The sequence below is a fragment of the Catharus ustulatus genome, chromosome 2 (genome assembly GCF_009819885.2).
Source record: "Catharus ustulatus isolate bCatUst1 chromosome 2, bCatUst1.pri.v2, whole genome shotgun sequence".
In the NCBI taxonomy this organism is placed as follows: Eukaryota; Metazoa; Chordata; class Aves; order Passeriformes; family Turdidae; genus Catharus; species Catharus ustulatus.
Genome location: NC_046222.1, coordinates 97,905,910 through 97,932,516, shown reverse-complemented (window position 1 = coordinate 97,932,516; position 26,607 = coordinate 97,905,910). Strand labels below are relative to the sequence as shown.

The window sequence follows — 26,607 nt, the reverse complement described above, 5'->3', positions numbered from 1 at the left end:
GACAGAGAGCAGGGGAAAGGGCTGGGAATCAAACTAAGGATTAGGGAAAAAGATGCCTTTTGAGTTGGCAGTGAGCAATCACACAGGCTCAAATCAGTGCCCTGAGGTGCTATTAACAACAGAGAGATGGAAGGAAATCTGAATCAAAGGTCTTTGGTTTTGGTGATAATATTGAACAACACATGACTCGACTTGCTGAATTCAACAGTGAATACTGTGAAAAGGCCTTAGTTTTCTAACTTGGTCACATGATCTAAGGATGAGGGTTAATCTAAACATCTGGCAACACAGAGTCATAGAATCACAGGATGGTTAACTTGAGAAGGACCTTAAAGAGAAGATCACCTAGTTGCAACCCCCCTGTCATGGACAGGGATGCCTTCAGCTAGGCCAGGTTGCTCAAACCCCATCCAACCTGGCCTTGGACAGTTCCAGGGGTGTGACATCCACAGGTTCTCTGGGCCTCACCACCTTCACAATAAGGAATTTCTTCTTAATACCTAACCTAAGTTTTCCCTCTTTTAGTTTGAAGCCATTCCCCCTTGTCCTCTCACTACATGCCCTTATGAAAAGCCCTTCTCCAGCTTTTTTTGTAGGATTCCTTTAGGAACTGGAATGCATGGTTTGGGCAGTCATGAAAGTCTTTCAGCGTTATGAATTCCTGTCATTGTAACCAGTGCACAGCTATGACTGGAGTTGGCATTAATGAATAACAAACATGAGGTAATCCCATCTCCTGTGGTGTGACAGTGTTCCAACAGAGCCTCAATTACAGCCATGCCATTATTTAAGAACCAGCCTATGGAAAGCATATGTTGTCAGGCCATAAACTGTGGAGTGTATTACCTGGTGTAATGAGAAACCTCCTAATTAGCTCAGTTGTGAAAACTGTAGGAGTCTTGCCTATGCTTCATTTTCATCACAGCAGCAAAACATCTGTCCCAAGGGCAGGGAAAAGAATTGGCTGTTGTGTGAGAAGGGGCCACACAGGAGAGTTAATTAGAGAAAATTAACTCACAATTAAAGTACTTGTATACAGGCCCATTTCACAAGACAGGCAGTGCTTAGTTGGCAGCAACATCTGAAATACAATGCAATGCAATGCAATGCAATGAGTTTAATTGTCTTAATTTTGTGGGCTATTAATCTATAGACCCGCTGAGGTACCATGGTAACAGATGCAGCTCCTGGCTGAGATTGGTTGTTCCAGCTCCCTGGTTGCACCAGGGTGGAAAATCATTCTCTGTTTTGGACTTGTGATAAGACTTTTTGTAGACTTCTACTCTTACATCATCATCATCCCCATTGAAAAAGTGCAATTTATTTATTGATTCACTTAATATTGATTTATTTATTTTATATATTTTATCAATTTTATATATTTTATATATTTTATTTATTTTTAATATTGATCTATTTATTTTAGCAGATTTATTCAAGCCTTCTGACCTCGGGGACATGGGGAAAGCAAACCAGTAAAAAGGTTCACAGAATTAAACTGTACTCTGGGGAATGTAATGTTAGGGGCAGGCTACAACAAACTGCCCCTTGCATTTCTTTTCCAAATACTTGAACTTGTATGGGAATAAAAAAGGACTTTACAAACCTGTGGCATAACATTTACACACCCTTTTATGACCACTTAACTTTCTAGAGCAAAAATATTGAGTGACAGTGGTTCTCAATTTACATCCATCAGGGTAATTCTGATTCCTTCTCTGTCTGGGAAAGAATCCCAGAGAGGCTTGATGAACAGCACAGTGCTTGGAGACATTGGAGGCTGTGCAATGCAGAAGTAGCCATTTAACATGAGTAAAGTGAGTCTGCTAGATGTAATGTAACTTGCATTCAGTACCAAGGTGATTTCAAAGACAAAAATCCATGCATTTTTCAGTCTCAGATCTACTTGGTCTAAATTGAGAGAATGAGTGAGGCATTTCACACAGCATCTGGTGCTAGACGTGACTGTCATTATCTGAGTTGTGCTTTTGGTTGAGGATAGGTAAAGGCTAACTTAGAATCATGAGGAAACCAGGGATGTGCCAGAATTGAGAGTCTAGCTAGCTCCCAGAGGTATTCCACAGGGATGTTGGAAACAGCCAGGGAGGTGCCAGCCTGTAGCCAGCATGTGCTTCTGCAGAGGAGCGGTGTGGTTTTCTGTGGGTCTGCTGGCAGTGTGTTGGCTGCAGGTCTGTGTGTGTCACACAGCAGGGACAGTCTGTGACCACATCCCTGGGCACTGTGTGTCCCCTGCTGCCTGCACTAATCCCACCTGTGCAGGAGGGTGACAGTGCAGGCAGTGTTGTTGTATGTTTGCTGAAGGACGGGAGGTTGTCCAAGACAGGTGGATTCTGAGAAAAAATGCCTGTCTTTTCTGAAAGAGTTTAGCAGTCCAGCCTTTCACTAGTTTTGCATTTTTGAGTGTTTTCGTAGTTCTGTGACACAGTTAATAGTGTGTACAAAGGTCCCTCATTCCATGTACTATTTTGTTCTCCCTTTTGCTAAAACCCCTCTGTTAAGCAACTGCCTTTTGAGTTTGTTTGTTAGGCCCACACATTAGTTTTCAGTGTTTAATAACTGGTTTTATGGCTCCCTTGCAAATAATCAAATTCTTATATGCTATACAAGAACCAGGGGTAAACATGTTCTGATGGCAACAACTGTAGAGAAACCTGGCTGCACACCAATGGAATAACGAGAGCAAAACTGTTTCTTGAATAACTGTTCAAATATATTGCTATAAATAATGAATAGTTGTCCTGACAAAACATAATGCTGTTGAAAATGGAGATAAGAGGATGTGATGGGCTAGTATTTTTTTTTTTTAAGTGCTATTTCTTTTTTACCTGTCAGCAAACATTCTCTATCTTTAAATGAACTGCATTGCTTCTCTTTCTAGACGGTCCTAGGCTTGTTAACTCACTGCTCCAGCAATCACCTACTACATGGGAAAATTAACTTTTGAATTTGCAACAGTTCTTCATTTGGTTGTCTTGGCAATTTTCAGAAGTAAATAATATTTTACTTGGTTTTTCATGTTTCTCACATTCTTAAAAAACAATGAGAGACTTGAGACAACATATAAATCTGTAATTTTATTTTAAGGAATTTTTTTAGTGGTGCTCTTGTATTATTACTTCTTTTGTCGTTCAAATATATATAAGGCAATTTAAGTAATGAGAAGCTCTCACTGTTCTGCCACTTTGGCATCATGATAAACATTACTTAAGTCAAGAAATTATTCTAAAGGGTCTGCTCACTGAAGTAGTTGCTAGTAGTCATGGATAAGAACAGCAGGCTCTGGCTGTAAACCTTTGACTTGCACACAACTCCTTGGAAGGGCAGGTGATCTCCAGCATGACTGAGGAGTGCAAAGCCAATTCCATAGCTCCTTTCTATACTGTGATTTACTGCACTTTTAAATGTGGTCTCCTAAGGCTATAGGTGAAACTGAATGGCCAGCACGCTCATTAGGTGGTTTAAGCTATCTCAGTGAGTGGAAAATGTTGGTTTGGGGATTGTAGATCATCAATAAATTGTTCATGTGTGAAATGAAAAGCCACCTTGAGGTCAGCTTCCAGTAAATTCATCTTGAGCTCAGGCAATTTGGAAACACCTGGTTTAGTCCACTAATTATTTGATTGACCGCTATGACTTGAAAAACAAGATAGAGTTATCAGATAATAATGGCTTAATCAGAACTTTTAAACACTGTTGCTTTTTCAAATAAAGAGATCAGGATCTGTAGCAAATGCAGCTGCCACAGGGCAGCACAGCCCACTACTCTGCAGTGATAGGAGTCCACAGCCTTCTCAATCTGATGAATTGCATGCCAAGATCTTTAGACAACCGGATTCATGAGACATGAGACACGACCTTCCACACTGGAGAGCCACAGGATAGCAGAGGTTGAAGGGTTGAAGTCCAGCTAACAATGTTTTCCTAGGGTTTCACCAAGATGGAGCTGGCTGCAGGGGATATGTAGCGGGTTCCCCAGATCAGCCAGTACCATCAACCTCAGCCACATTTGTGTGCCCTTTTCTCCCCATGCTGAAGATTCCAATTCCACAGCAATCCCTGTGGCAGTGCTGACTCACCTCTGATTGCATGAGACATGAGCTAAGGGGAGATTAAAGTCAGAAAGTATTGGGATTTTTCTGCTCATACGTTGTACTTTTTGCCAATTCTCTAAGAACTCTTACTCCAAGTGGGCAATGTTCCTTTGAGCTGTGCATTCAAGCTGTGGGCTTATATGGTTGTAGTTTCTTACTTGCCCAATATAAATATTTTTGAGAAAGTCACCAATGCTGCATCCTGTGGAAGCACTATTGACATTGGCTGATCTTAGCCTAACACAAGCTAAAGAATCCATTTTTCAAGTGAGTTAGTGGTGCCTTACACATTTGTGAAAATGGGCATTTGGGTAATGCAGATTTTGTATAGGTGAAAGGATATGTGAACTGTATGGATATAATTTTGGTAATCTGAACCTGGCATTTCAGGAATACATGTTGTAAAGGAGCACTTAATGACTAGTAAATAACGAAAAGGTTCCACATTCTTAACTGAATCCCTTTTCCATGTGCTCTATCAATAAAATAATGCTGTTCTGTCAGTTTTCAAGAAAATTTTTTAATCTGTTGTTGTTATTAGCTATAACTTAATGCTGTTGTAAATTTAAATGGTGTCTGGGGTTGTTCTAGCCTGGCACTTGCTGTTGGAGCTGCAGCACAGTGAGTAGGGGGCTCAGCATGCCCCCAAGCCCTCCATACCACCACTGCCTGTGCCAGAGCTGTGCTCCAGCACTGCACATCCCAGATCTGCTGAGAGAGAATTCACAGTGCTTAATGCTTAGTGCTTTGGGAGGTAGAACGAGAGAATTCACAGTGCTTAATGCTTAGTGCTTTGGGAGGTAGAACGAGGTCTGAAGCTATGGCTGTCAGGCTGATGAAGATGTGCTGTCTGTGCTGCAGCTGGGAAATCACTGAGCTCTGCTGTGCTCTGCTCTGTCCACTCTGAGACTGAGCGGCAGGCTGGAAATCCCAACAAGGGTGGGGGCCAAGGCAGTGCACCCCAACCTTTCCACAGGTTCCAGTCCTCTGAATCTCTGATTTTGTTGTGGCATAAGCTATTTTTGGGATGATAAATGATTTCTGATTGTTCACAGGCTAGTTATTAACTTATTACACATGCTTTTATCTATTGATGTGAAATACTACCATGTAGTAAAGCTCTAAAGATTTATGGGAGCCGATGGAAACATGACTTTTTGCTATGTCTCTATAGAAACACTGCTGTTTTATTAAGTTGATTTGGAAGAAATCACCATTGAATTTAACTCTTTCAGCTGACCTTATTTTCTCTTGAAAGGTTTAAACTTTTCTAGTAGGCTTGATGGTCTGTCAACTCAGCATCAAGAATTTCTGCCTTTTTGCCAGTGTATGACTGACGCACTGATCTAAAGTGAAATACAGCAGTAGGAACCATCATTTCAGAATACTAGAAAAATTAGTGTAATTGTTTTACTTAAAGAATTACACTGAAAAGATTGTTCAATCTGTTTTTCTCTTCTCAGCTGGTGGCCTCCATTGTGTTTATCAGCTTTGGTGTTGTGGCAGCCTTCTGTTGTGCAATAGTTGATGGAGTGTTTGCAGCACGACACATAGTAAGTACAGGGATTTTGTCATCTTTCAATTTTGATTATTTATGTCATTTCTAGCAGGAAAGTATTTTCTTTTGGTTTATGTTTAGCAGTATGTAAGGGTTTTTTATAGTTCTTGGTGGAGATTCCAAATAGAAAGGTCATATAAAATGATGTCATGAAAGGCATGCTAACAGGTATATCTGCTTAGAAAAGGGAGACATTTCAACCACTACCAGCATTTGTTTCTTAATGCATAAAGGCTTTGTGGGCACGGTAAGGGTTTGGAATGCACCCAGTGATGAGCACCAGAAGACCTGATGGGATTTCAATATGCTAGTTTATATGTCAGAAATGTGTTGTTTGCTGTTCTATCTTTTGTGATAGAATACGTTAAAAAATCAATCTAAACCCTAGCTTTTAATTGAGCTTTGGTTTCCAAAATAATCAGGAAATAAGTAGTCATATGTGCTAACAGACATTAGAGGTCAGATGTAGTATGCTAAATAATACAGCAAATGTGATGGTATACGAGCTCCTTTCTGCTGTGAAATACCATGGACCTGCTCATCTTTCTGTTTATGTTCATTGAGGGGTAGCATAACTCCACTGGCATCAGTGAGACCCTACTTGGATTTCTGTCAGCAAATACCTCAGAATAATTAGGGTTTAGATCACTTGGATATTTTACTGTTACTGAAGAGGACTTTAAACCAAATGTGGATTTCAGAGCCTCATGTGCATTGCTCAAGACAAAAGACATCCATTAGTATAAACAACTGAGGTGTGAAATGTGAGCATGGGTAAATGCTCTGGATTGTAGTCATGTTTTCTGCTATACAGACCCTGCAGGATGCCAAAGTGGCCTGTTTTTTCTTGGATTTACCGTAGTTGGTCTGGATGACACCTGGTTTAACTGCCTCTGACTAACACAGGCCCAGAGAGCTTTCCATGGGAGCTACTTAAAAGAGGAAGGGAGCAAATTCCTATATAGATTCCTTACTCCAGAAAATTCAGTGGTTGTGACCTGGAAAACCACTGTCACTTACTGAATTTTTGGATCTGTCCTGAGCAGCTGAGGGAACTGGGGTTGTTTAGTCTGGACAAGCAGAGGTTATTAATCTGAAAGGAGGTGACAGTGCAGTGAAGGTCAGTCTCTTCTGCTGTGTCTCAGTTGATAGTTTGGGAAGAAATGACCTTAAGCTGAGCCAGGAGAGGTTCAGATGGGATACTGAGAGAGTGGTTAAGCATTGGAGAAAGTTGCTCAGGAAGGTGGTGGAATCACCATTTCTGGAAGTGTTCAAGAGACATCTGGATGTATCACCTAGGGATATGGTGTAGAGGTGATTTAGGGTTGATGGTTGGCCTGGATGACCTCTTCCAACATTGATGATTCTGTGATTCTGTAATTTCCCAGGAACCTGACTTATTTCTGCCCTGCTTTAATGTGATCTTTAGGAATGCCATCTTTCAGATGGCACTTGTACAGACTTACACCAGGTAATGGCAGTGCAGCTGTGCAGCCACAGCCCCCACTGCTGAGGGTGGACACAGCTTCCCTGTGTGTCAGGGGACAGTGTGACAGTCTCAAGCACAGACACAGGCGTTGCTCCTCACACCTTTCTAGTTATTTTCAGTAGGAGAACACCAAGGCACAAAGTCATTGCACTCATCCAAGAAAAAAACATCTTACAATCTGGTGTGCAGTTCTGTATCTGATTAAGTCAGTGGCTGGATATGATTGTATCCCCTGTGCAGAGCTGGAGGCTGAAAGGGGCTGGTCACCATCCAGCCATTCCCCAGACTGCTGGAGATGTTCAACCCAATAACAGGATCCTGCTTCAGTCACATCATGACAGGCTTCATGGAAATCCATGACCAGTTCTTTACATTTGGGCTTAGTTCTGTTTGTCACATCTGTATCTTGCTGTTTCCTTCACCTGTTACAGAACATAGAAATACTAAGTAGCACCATTTCTTGGAAAATTGATTTGAATCTCAGCATGATCACACTCACTTCAACCCATTCTGCTCTGTCTAGTGAGGAGCTTGACAGGATCAGGTGAACATCACCAAGTTTCTCTGACTAACCACCTGGGAAAGTCTATAGGGATGACAGTGTAACTGTGCTCCCAATTTAATTTACAGTACAGTAATTCCACGACCATAAGGCGCACCGGACTATAAGGTGCACCCCCCGGGAGTTGGCAAAATTCGCAACTTTGTAGATCAGATAAGGCGCACTGGACTATAAGGCGCACTTTTTTTTTGCAGCGAGGCTCCGCCCCCAGCTCCCCCCACATGGTTGCTGGCTGAGGCCCCACCTCAACCCAGCAGCCATGGGCCCCTGGGCCCGCCTGTACCCAGCAGGGGCGGTGCCACAGGCCCCTGGGCCCGCCTCCAGCTGGCTGCTGTGGCAGTGCCAGCTCCTCCCATGGCTCACAGCTCACACTTCCAGTTTGGCAAATTTCGCAACTTTGTACATTATATAAGGCGCACCGGACTATAAGGCACACTTCCGGGTTAGAGGGAAAATTTTAGTCAAAAGGGTGCGCCTTATAGTCATGAAATTACTGTAATTTTGGGGCCTTATCAGAAGAACATATGCCATTGCAGACATTGTCATTGCCACTGTGTTACATCCTCTTTGCATCACAGCTCATTTCCTTCAGGAAGAGCAGCAGCACCATGTTCAGTCTGCTCCCTACAGGCAGTACCAGCCTTTTTCAGGCCTGGATTGTGTTGTTTCTATTTGTCCACTGCCTTTGGGACATAACTGCTGAAGTGTTGGACTAAATTGTCCTCCAGTTAGGGAAAAGACAAATTCCTACGGGTACCTAAGTCTGTACGAAAGCCATAAACTTGTGAGAAATGGTAGCTGAAGCCAAGCAGTCTTCAGACTGACTACAAATACAACATCTTTCACATCAATTTGGAATAAGAAATGTGTCCTCTTTTGCATTTTGTTTTTAGCTTCATTTGAGCTGGGAAGGATGTAAAGAGGACAAATCACATAATTACAGATTTTTCTTAGTATGTGCCTGCAGTGAAATGGAGACAATTATTGTTGCACATTTTCTCTTGCTCTTATGAAACTGTGACTATAATGATAAAATACTTTTCTCTGTCTTATTTCCTTCCCAAGAAGGCATGAAACTGACAAAAACTCTTCCAGGAAATGGATGTTTTTCAGAAAAGAGATACTTAAATTATTTAAGTCTTACTTTGCTTTATAGAAGACTCTGTATCACACCATTTCTAAGATTAAAAACACTGAAGGAAATGTAGCTTGATTTAAAATAGCTGTAGCTTATTTAAAAAAATAATGCAGCTGTAATTCACCTTAAAAAAAAAGTAAAAACCAAACCAGGCTCAAGTGAAATTAATCAAAGTTGAAATTAAAGTGCAGTGATGTTATTTCAGAAGAATATGGTGATTAAAGGAATTTATGTGCATTTGTGTTTGCTTGAGACATTTTGTTTTTTAGCGAATGAGAATGGTCCAATTGTTTTGTTGGAGATCATTCAACAGCCTCCTCCCAGCACACAGGGAGATGCCCTGTCCCACCTCAGGCACAGTAGCTATGACCTCCTATTCATGACTGCAAGACTTGACCATTCCCACATGATCTTTAGCCTTGCAGCTGAGCTCCAGAAAGAACCTAAAATAGCCAACAGCAAGAAATCCAGGTATGAAGTGAGGAAATTGCCTTTTCCAGCCCAGTTTATTCTGTGATTCTGTGAAGGAAAAGCTGGGTGCTGTGGAAGGCAGAGTTGTTTATCCATTGTGAGATGCAACAGTCTTGCACACTACAGGCCAGATGCTCTAAAAAGCCATTTGAAAATACTCTGAGCAAGCCTGCTGGCTTTCCTGTTGAAGAAAAAAACAAATAGTTGTATTTCATGTCTAACAAAGTTGTTACCTTGACAACTGGTGGTAGAAAACACAACTCAAATCATTTCTCACTGGAATTAAGTTAGGTAGATTCTCTGGAGTGCAGTACTAAATGCATTTTATGTTCTCCATGTTGCCACATGAGACAAAATTACACCTAATTACTTTTAATTCCATTTCCATCCTGTATGACTCATTAATATAATAGTATGGCATAGCATATACCATAAAAAGCATCAAAAGCAGCATGTCCAGCAGGTCAGGGGAGGTGATCTGCCCCTCTGCTCTGCTCTGGTGAGACCCCCACCTGAGTATTGCATCCAGCTCTGGGGTCCTCATCAGCAGTGAAAGGACCTGGACCCCTCGGAGCAAGCCCAGAGGAGGACCACAGAGATGGTCAGGGAGATGGAGCAGCATTCCTGTGTACACAGGCTGAGATAGATGGGGTTGTTTAGCCTGGAGAGGAGAAAGCTCCATGGAAATGGGACTGGGGCAATCCTGTACCTCAAGGGGCCTATAAGAAAGATAGAGACAAAATTTGTAGCAGGGCCTGTTGTGACAGGACAAGGGGGCATGGTTTCAAACTAAAAGAAAGTCAATTTAGATTAGATATAAGGAAGAAAATTTTTACAAGGGTGGTAAAACACTTAGATTGCCCAGAGGGGTGATAGGTGCCCCATCCCTGGAAACATTCAAGGTCAGGTTGGGCAGGACTGTGAGATGTTCATTGCTATTAGATGGGCTTTAAAGATCTCTTCCAATCCAAACTATTCTGTGATTCTTTTAAAGGCTTTGCAGTTGTATTTTTCTTTTTGTTAGCAGGGTGAGTACTAAACATTTATAACTGAAAATTAGCACTAGTTCAGTAGTGATTTTTATGTTGATGGTCCACTGAGGTAAAATGGTTTCATTGGTGAACTTCTTAATAATAGAGTACTTAAGTTTGCAACCAGTTCATTTTGATGCCAATGGTCAACTATCCCACAGTATTAGTTCTAGTATTAGAGCTTGCATCTGACACTGAGATGGAAAGCACAGATTTCTTTCCTAGACTACCAGCCATTTACAGGGTGGGATTAATTCTTTTTTATGAACTTAGTTCAGGGGTTGGAGTGAAGGAGGATTCTTGCAACCAGTTTAAGCGCATCTACCAAGATTTCTCTTTTGTACTGCAAGACAACCCCATTCACCCATCAAGATGTAGTTGACTATACTTTAAATCAAAGGGCAAATACTTTGAAAAAGAATTTTCCTGGAGGGCCTGAAATGCTTAGAGCCCGAGGTACTATCATTTTTGTTCCCGTTACTCTGATATATTTTCCCTGTGAAGCACATTACAGCTTGGGAGTGCCCAGTCCTGTGAAAGGTACATTAATCAGAGATACGTAAGTCAAAAGCCCCACAACAGAAGTCAGAAGGAAATCTAGTAGAAGGCACTGACATTACAGAAGAGTTTCAGACCACCTCCACAAGCTATTTTGAAACCAGGTCTGATCTAGACATATAACACTGAGCTGTGTTGGTGTGAGCAAAGTGGTTGGACTGTGTGGAGTTTGGCTTTTATTTGCCAATACAGGAACAGCCTGTAGCACCACTGCTAGATTAGTGATTCCAGCTCTGGTATTTCTTGGTGCTTTGCCAAAGACCTTATTGACTTGGAAAGAGTTTGGAGAAGAAAAATCTGAAATCTGAAGTGGTAGCTTTAAGAAAAAGTACTCAGAAGTTTGATTTATTTCATCTAACATAGGAAAGGCTGACAGGTAAATTGATCATGGCCTAAGTTATCTGTGTAGTCAAAGGTTTTCTGATAGCAGAGGGCTTTTAGTCTCTCACACAAAAACAAAAGAACTGCAGCGAGTTGAAGTCAGTGCTAGAGAGATTCAAACCATGGAGAAGATGAGGTTTTGACAATAATGAATTATGGAAGCAGCTTTGTCAAGGTTATGGATAATTCTCCATCATTGAAATATTTAAATCCCAAGCTTCTTTTTGTGGAATCTTATGAAGCATATCCAGGGGTTATGAGCTTGAATCATATGTCTTGGGATTGAATTATTTAGCCTTTGTTATTCAGGAGGTCATTCTAGAGCAAGGTCTTAACGGAAGGCTCCTATTTTTACAGTCAGGTAGAAACTCTATTACCTCTTGTAAAACCTTTCTGTGTGGTACCAGGACCTGTTATCTGCTGGAAAATGTTTATGATTTGATAGATTCGAAACATTTGAAAATCATTTATCAAGATTTCTGATCTAGGTTTGCTGGTCTTCAACAGAGGAAATGCAATCTTTAATATTACCATTAACTAACGTCTCTACTAAAACCACTATTCCTCACGTACTGGATAACATACAACCCAATGATGAATAAATTCAATATACTAATATATATATATATATATATATATATATATATATATGACTGTGTATGTATTGAATATATTGGATGTATCCAGGGACTTGTCAGCAAAACTGCCATCTTGCTAATGTTTTCTGGTCTCAAACATGGATACAGGGTTTCTGTACCCACAAATCTGCAATCTGATATTCCTCTGTCTCCAGACAGGCAAGTATTACATATACAGCCTGAATATACTGACATTACAGAGGAGCTGGTAGTAAGCATTACTTTGGTTGCCAGATATTTTGCAGTAAGAAAAATAATGGCAACCCTTTGTTTTGGAGAACCTCTTATGAGTTTGCAGAGCCTCTCACACTGGCAGGGACAAAGCCCCCAGTTTATATGGTGCTTTTTTTTTTATCCCTGAAATTCCTTTCAGGTTTAGCCAAATTGCAAATTCTTTAAAATCCTTTTTTTTCTTTCCTGCTGTGACTTGTTCTCCTGAGGGAAAAGGGCTGGTATTGTGCCAACCAAACAGAAATGTCTAAACCATTAGGCAGCACACTGTGTTTGGATACCAAAGAGGAATTCACTTGTTGATGAGAAGGGAAAATAGAGGTTCAAGTTCCTTTCCCATCTGCCCCACTGTGTAGTACAAATGCCTTCACTGCTGACAAAACCAAGGATTGGTCCAGGATTCCCTAGCACCCTGACATAAACACTGGTCCATTGGCTTCCCTCTTTGAGATGTAATAGCCCAAACTGAGATCTCTCATTAATGTCATTGCTTTGGCCATTCAAAATGCAGCAAAGCAACTTTGAGGGAAGAGTTCTGTGAAGATGCAGTAAGACCATGTTACTACAATTACATGCAATAGGGAGGGAGGAAGACTACTCTTTTATTTTAAATTGGGAGTTTGTACTGTGGGAAAATGTTAAGGGAATGACCCATGCATTTCAATATTCGAAAGCTAATGGTTAAATGCCACTGCCATTTAATTGCATGATCCTGTTGCACAGAGACCACAATGTCAGTGTACAGCTGGGCAGAATTTTCAGTGCATTGGGGTAGTAGCAAATCTGGCGTTTCTTATTTCTTTGTCTCTGAAAATTAAATTATATTAGTTTAGCTTTGCTTCTAGTGTACTTAGATAGGCATGAATTCCATTGAGTGTATTGTAAATCAGCTCCAGAAATAAGGAAATAGGATAGGAAAATTCTACACATTTTACTGATATTAATAATCATATTATTAATGCAAGAAATAATATGAGATGTGAAAAAGTGAGAAAGATTTGATCCAAATTTAAAATTACACTGGTATTTCAGTTCCCACAGACTATAGTCCTCTGCATTTGTACATAGATTATTGGCTTCTGCATCTGTGTGGTTTCTATACATCCAAAAATCAGGTGAGTGGCAGAGACAGCAGAACTTGTTCAGCAGTGCAGAATAGCAGCTCGGGTCAGGGGAGATCTATTGTCTGCTTCCATCTTTACTTCATTACTTTGCAAAGCATGGGCCATGATGGAATTTATGCAAAGTGTACAAAGCAAGTTAATTACACTTTAATCCTCAGACAGGTGGGTGACTGGGGCAAAGGGCTTGCAGTCTGTTCTGAAAAGCATAATCTACTCCACTCTGATGTGCTGCCAGCAGAACATAATTTTCTTTATTGTTTCCTATTCTCAGAAATTTATCTAGACTAACAACAGATGTTTCTTTTCTGTGAAAAAAATTCAAAGCTTCTACATAGACATATAGAAGGAGAGAATGTAACCACCTGCAGTCTTCAGATTGCAGCAGAAATACTTCATAATTTTTTCATCATTTCTCAAAGGATAAACATTGTTTTCAGTTGCCCAATGCAGAAGCTAGTGGGGTGGGAAAAAAAGGCATTATTTATTGACAATTTGCTCTAGCATTTAGGTTTTACTTGCTTCACCTTTAAGAAGAAACCACAATTAGTATGAACAATCATACCATGGAGCAGGAATTTCTCTGTCTGTGGGTGGATGATTATTCAGTTGCATGTAATGTCTATGGAAAGTATGTTCCCAGGTGTTCAACAAAGTTTTGATCAATGATTATTTATGGCTCTGTTAAGAGCTTGTTAAAATGTCTTGCATCACTGCTACTAGATTATGGAACGTCACGCCTGTAATTTATTTATTTAGTCTTTCATGAAAAATACCGAGAAGGCAACATACTTAAGAAATTTCTTTTACCAAATCTGCCTAGAATTTTCTTGTATGACTCAGTGCAGTTCTCTCCACATCCCAGCAATCAGAATACCCAGTGACCTCTTCACCTCTGTAGCACCATATATTTCAACATTTCTGATCTTCTGAAATGCATGTGAGCTTCAAAACAACAAGCCAGTGGAGATGTGGAAATGCTAATTGTACCTGAGCAGTCCGGACATTCATGAACCGTTTCACTAATTGTTTAGACTGTTTTACTTTTAAAACTCATGTCTTTTTATTCCTCTTGAGGTTTCTCTCATGGGCTTAGATATGCAATATATTGATATATTGCTCAATTAGGTGTATGAAGTGCAGCCTCTTTTCCTTCCCTTTGCTATAAAATAAATTCAAAAGAGCCTTATAAATTAAACCCCTGTATATTTCAGTCAGCAGGATATTCACTATGTCAGATGCCTAAATGTCTTCCAAAATGTCATTTCTTGCAGTAGTACACTTAGAGATTTATATGAGATTAGTGCAGTTGGTTAAAGCATGGTGCTCATAATGCCAAGGTTGCAGGTTGGATCCCTGTGTGGGATCTTTCCATTCACTTAAAAGTTGGACTTGATCCTTGTGGGCCCTTTCAACTCAGAATATTCTGTGGTTCAGTGATTTCTTACATATTCTGATAGCATTAAGCCAATAGGAAGGAGATGGGGCAGTTTTTCATCTATTTGAGTCACATTACCAGAAACAGAATAAACAGTTTTTGCATTCTTGTGGAAACGTTAATTACTCACACGACACAACATCATTACAATCAAGACACAGCAATCAGTTCATATAACAAACCCTATAATCAAAGTAATGTAATCAATGTAAGTAATCAACTATAATAAGCAATTAAATACCTAACTGCATCAAGCAATAACTAAAATTACAGCCTTGAATAGTATCAGCTAATTGCACCATTAGAAACTTGTGTAAAAGCCAGTTGTAAGTCTAAGTTTTTAACTACACAGCATAGCTGTTACAGGTGTTATGGGAAGGTCTGTAGCCTCATCCTGGGAGACACTGGCTAGCAAGACTTGACTAAAGAAAAGCAGATTTATTCCTGAGCCAGGCTTGGGTTTGCTGTCAGTCCATTTTGTCTGTGCCCATTGTCCAACAGTGGGGCAGCTCCAGCATCTGAAGGCTTTTAATTCGACTGCAGCAGTACAAGAACACTATCCTCACCAAAATAAAGAATGAGACTAAGGCTACCACTGCAAAGTATTTACATAAAACAAAAATCAGTGAGGAAATATAAAGTGAGATAGAACCATATATGTGTGTTTTCCAGCCATGACAGTATACACATGTTCTGAATATTTACTTGTTTGAAAGACCTGAAGTGAATATGTACTGTTACCAAGTATTAAGAGAAGAGGATGCTGTAGGATCCAGTCTTTCAGATTAAAGAGAAATCCTAAAAAGAACCCCGGGAAAGCACAATGTGAAGTAAATGTGGTATGTGAGAGTAAAGTTTTAAGCCCCACCAGCTGCTTTTCCTATTTTCAGCACTGAAGTTGAGTTGTTTCAGCATAGCAGACAAAATAGGCAGGGTCTCTAGGCTGGAGTGCAGCATTTCCAGAAGATTAGCTCAAATTCATGGAAGGCAGATGTAGAAGTGCAGGAAAGGGTAAGTGCTGTCTGCAGCCTGCCGTGGAATTGCTCTCATGGCATGACCTCACCCAGAGAATGTAACCAGATACTGTGGTGGCTGCCTCTGAAGCGCTTAAACAACACTGGGAATGTATTATTTGCACCAGGGGATCACTAATGTGCTGAGGTTACAGTAGCAGGATGGCACGGACAGAAGCATGTCTCTGTCTCTGCATTGCTTTGAGGGGTTTCATCAGCTGTGCATTTGGGAACCCTCGACTCCTAAGGCACAGGCAGCAAGTGTAGAAACTGAATTAACACACACTAGCCATGTCTGCAGCTTAGGTAAAAAGAACACTTGGCAACCTAATCTTAGTGCTTGAAGTTTCTTAATATACTTTCCTAATTATTGGATAAATTTTGGGAAAAAAAAAAAGCAAAAAATGGAAAACATTCTGTTCCTGGTGGTCTGGTTCATCGCAGCCCTTGGCAGTGGCGTGACCTTGGGGCTGGGCTGCTGCACTCACACAGGACTGTCCAGAAATGGCTCACTTTTTTTAGCACTCCCCCTTCCAAACCCCACCCAGCATGTGCTGTGCACGCCCTGACAGCCTAGGACTTTCCATGTCAATAGTCAAGGTGATGCCAGCAAAAGGACAAAACATCAGAAAAAGTAGGAAACAACCACTAGTATCACAGAGGAGGAAAACAGCTGAAATGCAGAACTGGAAAGGCCTGGAGGCCCACTTGATGAAGTGAAACTGAACTGACACACTTGGATTCAAAAGCTGATTATGACCTTGGTGGGTATTAGATAAAAGTTGTTAATAATTCTAGAATTTGTGTCTTGGTGCATGGTCAAAAGGTGAAAAAGGAAGGGATTATTGTAGAATCATAGAATTATTTAGGTTGGAAAAGACCTTTAAGGTGATCAAGTTCAACATAAACTTAACACTGCCAAATCAAATAGTACATTTAATTTTCTGACCATAACTGTACTTTCCCAACTTCATTAATCTAAAATTAAAAAAAAAAAAAAAGTAAATTTGTTTCTGGTTTACAATTTGTCTCTTTCAATCATTTCTCCATAATGTCCATGACTATATTTTCTAGCACCTGGACTTCCTTTCAGGGTCACAGTGGTTTTTAAACCTGAGGTTTTTAGCAACCACAACATTGCACATAACTGCCAGCCAAATGCTTACAGCCAATTTGTTATGTGGCTTGAATTTCTTTGTGCATAAGAGAGATGGGGATGCAATGGCAGCCTCTTTAGGATCCCTGGCACTGACTGAAAGACACATCCTGGCAAAGGGCAGGAGCTGATGCTTGCACTTCAGTAAGGGCTGTCCTAGATACTGAAGGGAGGGAAGAGAAGCCCACCATGCCTCATGGTGGTGGTGGGCAGCCCAGGACGCTGGCCTGTCCAAGGAGGCCACATTTCCTGTGGGAGCACATGATCTGTCCATGATCTGTCCTGCCCAGAGGCTCCTGGCACACAGTGAGCAGTCACCCCTCTTTTTCTCTCTGCCCAGCTGCTGTCTGAAATAGAGAGGTTTGAAAATAATGGTGTTAGTTAAAGAAATAAATTTTAATGAGGCATGTGAGGAATAATATGTTAATGACTCTATGTAAACAAATAGTTTACAAAACAAACTGTATGTAACTATATGTATATGAAAATTTGATATCTCATTAATGATGAGTAAGACATTCTGTTGGACTACCAGGAAGTTAAAGATTCTTTAACAACACAAGAGAAGATACAGGTCTTTAAGAAACTAGCTTTTTAAATTGTTATTTTAATCAGTTAAACTTGGTGATTTCAGGGGGTATTGTTTCTTCTTTTTCCATATAACAGTGAAATTCTGCAAGCCATTTCTGCTTCAGAAATTACAAACTGAAAACTGAATTGCAGGTTTATCTGCCAGTGAATAAAAGCCCAAAACACTTTTCAAAAAAACCCACCCTTGTTTCTGATTCTAGAGGGGTATGGTCATGTGCTCTATGTGGGAGTTGCAAGGCTGGGGAGCAAAATGAGGAATAAATGTTTTGTTCTTCAAAGCTGACACCCCCTCACTGCAGTACTGATGATACTGGCCTTGGACTCAGAAATTCCTAATATCAAACTGGCCAGAGCTAATATTCATAAAAGTTTTTTAAATTGACATATTTCATTTGTTTATGATTGAAAGCACAAAGATTTTTGTGTTAATTACTCCTGTGAATCCCTAGGATTTGCTAGCAGTCTTCCTCAGGAGAAACCCTTCTCATTGGGAAAATTGTTGTAAAGGATGGTGAAACAGCCTTGGTCAGAGAGAGACAGGAATTACAAAAGATCTGTAGCATTTCCTCTCATTGTTTGTACGGGGTCAGATCCAAACTGCTCCAGTCTGCCTGCTTTCCCAGGGTCCTAATGTGTTGTCCCCTTCTTTTAGCAGCTGCTTTCATCTTTCCTCTGAATGTGCTCAGGTTTGTATGCTCCCATGTGCCATGTGCTCTCAGCCAGTGTGGGGCAGACACAGATACCTGTGCTCCATCTTGCCCTCCAGAGGAGCATAAAAGCTAATTGCTAATAACTTCTATTTGTTCATATTTCCATGCCTGTTTTCAGAAAGTTAGCAGAGAGTGTGATCTTGAAGGGAATTATAATCTCCAGAACACTCAGCTGTTGGCACAAGGCTGAGCTGGCATTAAAGGGTGATGTTTCAGTTTGTTTTTAGGATTAAACTTGAAAAATCTTGGCAGCCATCCCTCTCCTATTCATTGCTAGCTTTGATGTAGATGAAAACAACCAAAAACAGAAAATTAAAACTTGACGCTAATGAGACACTGAAAACATTATTCTGGTTTTGGACTCCTCAATTTTATCTATATTCATCTTTAACATGTGACCAGGATGGTTCCTTTCTCCCCAGGCCAACTGGCATGGTGAAGCCCACGTCCTCACTCTCAAAGTCTCTTGGAATGTAAATGGCAATGTCCAAGTTACTTGCTGGGAATGGTTCTTGGCCCATACTAATTTACAAACCATGCTCAGAAATTATTTTGGAAGAATGATAGTTTGCCCAGGCCAAAGCCATCACCAGCACAGTTCTAACAATTTAATAGGCTTGATGCTCAAGTTTCAGTCCTGGGAACATTCCCTGGCACTGATTAATCTACACCTCTCTCGATGCAGCTATGGAAGCTAAGACTAAATAAATACTGCAATTGGAAAAAAATAGCCCTCACTGTATAATTATTTCAATAAGTTATTAGCCACGTTTTGTAAAGTATGGCATATGTTTCAGTCAATACAGTTTAAGCTGTATCTCCATTTTCTGAAAGTGAGCTTACACATAAGGGAGATGGAATTTTCCCTGTGTTATCCAAAATATATCTCTTCTCCAAGGAAACAAAAACTGGCATAGAAAACACTTCTTTCCATACCTCAGCAAAGATCCCATCAACCTCCCCACAGACATTTTATCAAATCCACCAAAGATACTGTTGAAATAATACTTTTCTTAAAAACATATTGCAACGCTCCCACCATCAAAGAGAATGTGGGGTTTCTATTGTATGCTCTTAAAATGAAGCAATCAGCCAAGCCAGAACCCTCTATATTTGGACCAAATCTTCTCTTCTTTGGCATAAAGTCTTCCCTCTTGTCCATCTGTCACTCTCAGGTTTTAATACACTTACAAGAAAAGTATTTTAATAAAAAATTCAAGAAGAGGGAAGGCTACAGCTTGCCTTGTGGGGTTCAAGGCTGAGCAGTTCTGATTTGTCTGAAATTAAATGGAAATACTGGGTGTCCTGGGTTTTGGGATTTTTTTTGACACATCTGAAAATGTTCTAAACTTAGCTTGATGGCATTCTGACTGTACCTGCTCAGTATACACAAGCACACTCAAATGTAGTTAGCTGTGTAATCATCTTTTCCAGTCCTCAGAATTGAATAAAACCTGTCTATTTTTCCTTTGTATCAATAAATGAACAAACCCAAGAATACAACTACATTTTTATAGAGAATTCTTCCTCTTTTTACCAGCCTGCATATTTTGTGCTCTGCATGTATCAGCAGAGCTTTAACCAATAGAACTTTCCCACCTGCCCATTTCCACTTAAAGAGACTTACTCAAATAAACAGAGAAAGGGAATGCATTGTTTATTATATATTAATATTACACATTAATGGGAGGTATTGCATAGCTCTGTTTCAATAATAGTAGCTGAGGAAGTTCTTGGTATCAAATGATATAAAATTAGTTTAAAAGAATATTGTTGCTATATACTTTAGAGTTACTCTTAATAGATGAAAAGTGTATATATATATATAGATAGATACACACACATATATAGTATTTAAAAATAGCTCTGTCTCAACTTCACTATTGCTATAAATAGTAGAATCAAGAAGAATCAAGGCTGGTAGATATACATTATATTCGTACACAATCTGTTGTGAGCAATGTGAAGCATTTCAAGACCAGTCTGTCAGGAATACTTTTATGACTTTAAAGTATGTCTCATTTGCCTTTGGTATAGGACACTTGTATAGAGTCCAGCAGGTACTTATGTGGTGTGACATACTGTTGGATAACTTTAAAACATTTTAAAATATCTGTGTGGTGTCTTATTCATATAAACACCTTAGCAGACAGACAGACCACAGCACTTCTGTGGCATGAAAATGGAAGATTTTACCAATGCAACCTTTTGGCATCCCTAGTGTATCCTTACTTAAAAGCTGTGTGCTTTAGGTGTTAAATTCTGTAGCTGTCTGGACAAGGCCAATGTTATCTAATCTTTATTATTTTTGTACATTTGATCATCACTCGTTTATTTGATTGCACATAGGGGTGCATTTAGAGACAGACTGAATGTGGAAGGCTGGCTGTACTAGTCCAGCAGGCTTGCTGTTCAAAAGTAGGTTCATGAAGGAAGGTGCTCATTTGCCATGACTGTGCATGCAAATGTAATAACTGTATTCACTGTGGTCGCTTCCAGGTCACAGCTCTGACCTTTTTGCTGCACAGCAATATCAAGCCATAATAGCTGGTATGGATTAATCAATCACCTCTTTCCTCAGAGAACAGTGCTGCTTCCAGTCACAAGCACGCTTGGATGAAAAGTGTGCTTGTCTTCTCCATCAAAGACCAAACCAATAAAAGGACCAATTTATTTTGTAAGAGCCTAATCCAACTACCTGAGCTTAGAGCAGTGTCAGCTAGCACAGGTAGCTCAGAACTGTGCCCATTTTGATTGTCCAGTCTGAGTATCTCCAAGGATGGAGACTCCACAGCCACTCTGGGAAACCTGTTCCAGTGTTTAATCACCCGTAGAACAAAAAAGATTTCTTCTTACGTTTAAATGGAATTTCCCACATTTCAGTTTGTGCCACTGCATCTTGTCATTTTTCTGGAGATACATGTGGCTCCATCTTCTTCACTTCCCCATCAATTATTGATCTGTATTGAAAAGGTAGATGGGCACCTTCTCTTGTCTAGGCTGAACAGTCCCAACTCTGCTTCTCTTATGACAGATATTCCAGTCTGTTAATTCACAGACCATGTCTGTGGTCTCTCCCATACTGGGGAGCCCAGCACTTTACCCAGTATTCCAGATATGTCTCACCAGTGTTAAGAGGAAGGATCACCTTCCTGGGCCTGCTGGTGGTGCTCTTTGTAATGCAGTCAAGGATACTGCTGGTTTTCTTGCCACGAGGACATATTGCTATCTCATGTTTAGCTTGCTACCCACCAGGACCCTCTGTAAAGCTGCTCCCCAGCCAGCCAGGCCCCAGTCTTTTATGGTGCATGGGATTATTCCTCCTCAGGTGCAGGATTTGACATTTTCCTGTACTGAATTTGTTGAGGTTCCTGTGGCCAGGTCTCTCTGAACAATGACATGGTCCTGTGATGTTTCAGCCACTCGTCCCAGTTTTGTATCATCTGCTAGCTAGCAGAGGGTGCACTCTACCCATCATTCAGTTCAGTAATTGAGATGTTGCACAATATTGTCCTAGTATTGACCCCTGGGGCAGGCAATTATTAAGTCACCTCCAGCTGGACTTCATGTCGCTGCTCCCAACACTATGACCTCAGCAGTTCTGCCAGTTTTTAGTACACCTCACTCTCCATTTATTTAGCCCATATTTCATCAGCTTGGCTGTGAGAATGAGAGACTGCCAGAGGGATTGGTGAAGATAAAGATCCAGAAGCAGGTGAGTAAGAAGCTCCACTCATCCACCAAGCCTATCACATCCTTGTAGAAGATCAACAAGTGGGTCAGACATGACTCTCCCTTTGTAAATCCATGCTGACTACTCCAAATCACCTTCATGTTCTCAAGATGTTTGGAAATTGTTTGCAAGATTATTTGCTCCATCAGTGTGTAGTTCCCTTGATTGTCTTTCTTGTCATCCTTGAAGACAGGATGTATATCCAGCTGTTTAAATGCTCTCTAAACTGATCCCCCTTTAGCAAGAGTGATCTTTCTTGTGCCAGATTTCCCCACTGGTCTCCACTGTAGACCAGGGTGAAGAAGGCACTGAATACTTTAGTCTTTACCATGTCTTTGTATTGTGTTGCCTTATTCAGTAATGTGCATGTATGTTCCTGATTTCTCTTTTGCTCTAATACACCCCACAGAAGCCCTTCTTCCTGCCCTTTGCAACCCTTGCTGAACTGAATTCCAAAAGAGCTTTGGCTTTCCTAATCCCATCCATGCATGCTCATGTAATTTTTCTATTTTCCTCCCTTGTAATTTCCCCTTTATTGTGCTTCTCATAGACTTCCTTTTCATGCCTGGGTTACATCTGGAGCTCCTTGTTTATCCACACAGGCCTCATGCTGCCTTTGTTTGATTTCCTGCTAGATGGGATGAACTGCTTCTCAATTTGGAGGAGATGAACCTTGAATATCAACCCACTTTCCTGGACCTCATTGCTTCCCAAGGACTGCATCCCATGGGATTCTTCCAAACATATAATAGAATAAGTCAAAGCCTCCTTTCTTGCAGTCCAGAGTTGGGATCCTGCTCCATCCTCTCCAGATTCTGCACCACCATATCGTTAGGGGCAGGGCTGCCCCTGACCTTCACATCCCTGAGCAATCTTCCCTTGTTTGTAACTATGAAGTCCAGCAGAGCTCCCCTCCTTATCAGCTCCTTGTTCTGGCAGAGAAACTGCAATCCTCTTAGACCTCCCAACCAGATCTGTCCCTGGAAGTCATGGCTAAAGGCTGATGCTTTCCCAGGACTGTGGACGAATGCTGACCTAGTTCAAGACATGGCATGCTGTTCGTGTGGTATTTGCTTTTCCTCTAGAGGAAAAGAGTTACTGAAGCATTTTTTCTTACACTTGTGTAGTATAAATAAATATTTTTGGATGCAGGAAGTTAACCTTTCTCTAACCCTTGAGAGTTGGTGTCCAAACTTGCTTAAGTTTGCCGGAGTAATCAGAAAGGCAAACAAGCTGATGGAGGAGCTTTGTTCATTGATCTGTCTGCATTCCTGCCTAGCTCTGCATTTTAACTAATTATATATTTTGGATCAGCAGATTTATACAGTTCACGCTTCATTATCCAGCAAGAAGAGAATACTCTGCTTGTGATCTGAAGTAGTGCAGATCTTTCTGCAAAATCTGGATTATTCCTGGATGGATCTTTAAGCTTTAAAATGCAGTGAATAATAATCAGCGAAGATTTCTGCTAACAACTTAAATAGTCCTTTGCTTGTAAGTTGGCATGGAAAGAGGGGATGTCAGGTAATGGGCTTGTATCTTCTGTCTTGGATCTGGTCTAGCTGACATACTGAGGAGCAATGAGCTCTTGAGTGCTTTAACAGAAGAGACCTTCAAGATCCTCAAGTCCAATCCATGCCCTAACACTTCAACTAAATCATGGCACTGAGTGCCATATCCAGTCTTTTTTTAAACACACCCAGGGGTGGTGACTCCACCACCTCCCTGGGCAGACAATTCCAGTACTTTGTCACCCTTTTTGCAAAAAACTTTTTCCTAATATCCAGCTTATATTTTCCTTGGGACAGCTTGAGACTGTGTCCTCTGGTTCTGTCAGTGCTGCCTGGTTAAAGAGACCAACCCCCCACCTGACCACAGCCACCTTTCAGGCAGTTGTAGAGAGTGATAAGGTCACCCCTGAGTCTCCTTTTCTCCAGGCTGAACAAGCCCAGCTCCCTCAGCCGTTCCTCACAGGGTTTGTGTTCCCAGCCCCTCCCCAGCCTCGTTGCCTCCTCTGGACACGCTCAAGCTTCTCAAGGTCCTTCCTGAACTGAGGGGCCAGAACTGGACACAGCACTCAAGGTGTGACCTCACCAGTGCTGGGCACAGGGGAAGAATGACCTCCCTGCTCCTGCTGGCCACGCTGTTCCTGACACAGGCCAGGGGCCATTGGCCTTCTTGGCCACCAGGGCACTCTGCTGGCTCGTGTTCAGTCGGCTGTACCAGCACCCCCAGGTCCCTTTCTGCCTGGGCACTGTCCAGCCACTCTGTCCCCAGACTGTAACACTGCAGGGGGTTATTGTGGCCAAAATGCAGGACTGGGCACTTGGACTGATTAAACTTCATCCCACTGGACTCTTCCCAATCCATCCAACCATTCCAAGTCCCTCTGCAGCCCTCCTACCTTCCAACAGATTGACACACTCTCCCAGCTCTTCAGGCTTTTGAAGGCACAGATCAGAACTAGATAAGTGACGGAAAGTTGAAAAGGTCCTTTTGGTTTTTTTTCACAAACATAAATAATTCCAACACTGCTTTGGGATAGACACTGGTTCACAGACAACTCAAATTGTCAAATCCTCCCAAAACAAATATGGTCTAGTCCTGAAACTGACTGAGGTATGCACCCTGCAGCCTCCAAAGTGGCTGTTTGCCAAGGTCAGAAGCACACATTTTCCATCTGGCCGAGGGTATTTCATTGTGTTCTTCCTTTATATCAGTTTATGGGAACTGTTACAAGCAAAATATGAAATATGAGCAGTGAATGCATCTTTTGTAATAGCGTAAATGGAAAATAAGGCAAAAGCAAACAATGTAAATTGCTTTCTCTTTATGCCTGTATTTCTTCATTATTCTTTGTTTTACTTGTGGGGTTTGACGTGTGTATTATAAGTGGAATACTCTAACAATTATCTATTTTACTTTTTTCTCACCATGGACAGTGCTGAAATTCTTTAAAAAGAAAGTCCCATATCTTGAAAACAACCTGCAAAATAAATCTTGGTTCTTAGCTAAGAAACTGTACCAGAAAAAGAGTAACTGGACCATTCTCAGAGCAGTTTGATGTTAAGTGTGGTAAAATGACATCAAATGGTTAAATGCCAGAGGTGATGTCTTTTAAAGAAAAACAGATGATACTCACATAGCTTAGTTGTGGAGTGAGGATGGCAAATGTAACCCTGAGGAGAGCCATTCCAGGAGGGAAGCCAGCATAGGAGGTGTGAGCTGTTTACCCAAGTGACTGCATTGTTTCAGCTCCACAGAGCTGTAAGCATCCACATGGGGACACGGGACATGGTGCCTTCCACTTCATCCAAACCAATCACTTTTTTGGCTGTTTTTCTCTTTACAGGAACCCAGACCTCTGTATAACAAAAGATGCCAGTTCTATTCAAGTGGAATAGGATTCCTGTATGATGCCTACCAGACTGAGGTAAACAAACTGACCTCATTGTGTCTTCATTTCTGCTGTGCTGGGGAGGAGTGGGGGAGATATTTGACAGCATGTCTGTGCACACAGGTCATGGGTAGATGGAAACCCCAGTTCTTCTCCCACAAATGACTCCCTGCTTGTCCGAGCCTCTCATGGTTGTAAATCACTACAGTCAGTTTTGAGGTTTTGAGTCATCATGAGTGTTTGTATCCAGTACATTACTCTGGGACTGGAATGATTCCTAATCCATCTATACTGTACAATAACTGTCTCGAATGTGTTTGTCACATTGGCATCTTCGTCTCAGAAGGCTATTGTAAACTCCAAGTGGAATAGGAAATATCTAAAGTAATCCATTTGTATCATCCAGAAGACTTCAAATCTCTGTATTTACCCAGCACAGGCCAAGAGCATCAGTGGTTTGAATGCAGCATTTTTATTACCTCAATGGCATTAACCTGGTCAGAAAAGTACCCATATGCAAATGCCTAGCTTCCTGAAGTCCAGATTTAGTTTCTTTTCCTATTTTATTATTGTGGTAAATAGGTGGGAGTGAATAGAAAAGCAAAATGGAGAGCAGCTAAACAGTGGTATAACTTTCAAGAAGCCAGTTGTTCTTATCACCATTCCTGCCATGGCTAGGAAAAGGTGTATGGGAGATGTTGCCACTAATACTTCTAGAAAGCTTAGTGAAGTACACTACCAGGTTAAACAGCTCCTTAAATCTTGTTGCTAGGGCATCCTGTTATTGATCCCAGAAAATGTATGACAAAAATATTTCCCGAATCTCCTGATGTAAAGACCGACCCAGACAAATTTCTGAAGTGTGACCACACCCTTTCCTGAAAGATTTACTCCTTCCTCTTCTAAAGTGTGCATGCACGCTCAGACTCAGACATGGTCTGATAAATGCTTCTGATTCCTTTAGTAAGTGTGTGGTTGGCGTCACACTGACCACAATTCCTTGCAGGTGACCCTAGCTTCAGGCTTCTGGCCAGACAGTTTTCCACAGCTCTGCTGATTCTGGGAATGTCTAAACTTAGGCCACCCAGAGCTCCTTCCTCTAGTCCAGAAAAAAAACGAAGCCCTATATTTTCTAGAAGTGTGGGTAGTTTCTAATATTATTCTTGTCTGGTTGTTCACTGATTTGGAGTCAGTGTATGCTAATTCAGAGTTAAGGCCATAGCATTTTTACTTGGCTTTTGCTTTTCCAAAGGCAGCCAAGTGACATGCTCTGCATGTC

At 41.0% G+C, this 26,607-nt stretch overlaps 1 protein-coding gene across 1 annotated transcript in view; it reads left to right on the top strand.

Annotated features, from left to right (window-relative positions):
* Positions 1–26,607, top strand: part of TMEM255B (transmembrane protein 255B) — a 66,494-nt gene that overhangs the window by 25,404 nt on the left and 14,483 nt on the right. Inside the window, exons 4-5 of the mRNA XM_033053523.1 lie at positions 5,576–5,665; positions 25,284–25,364. Of these exons, the coding sequence (XP_032909414.1) occupies positions 5,576–5,665; positions 25,284–25,364 (171 nt within the window). The remainder of the gene's footprint in view (positions 1–5,575; positions 5,666–25,283; positions 25,365–26,607) is intronic.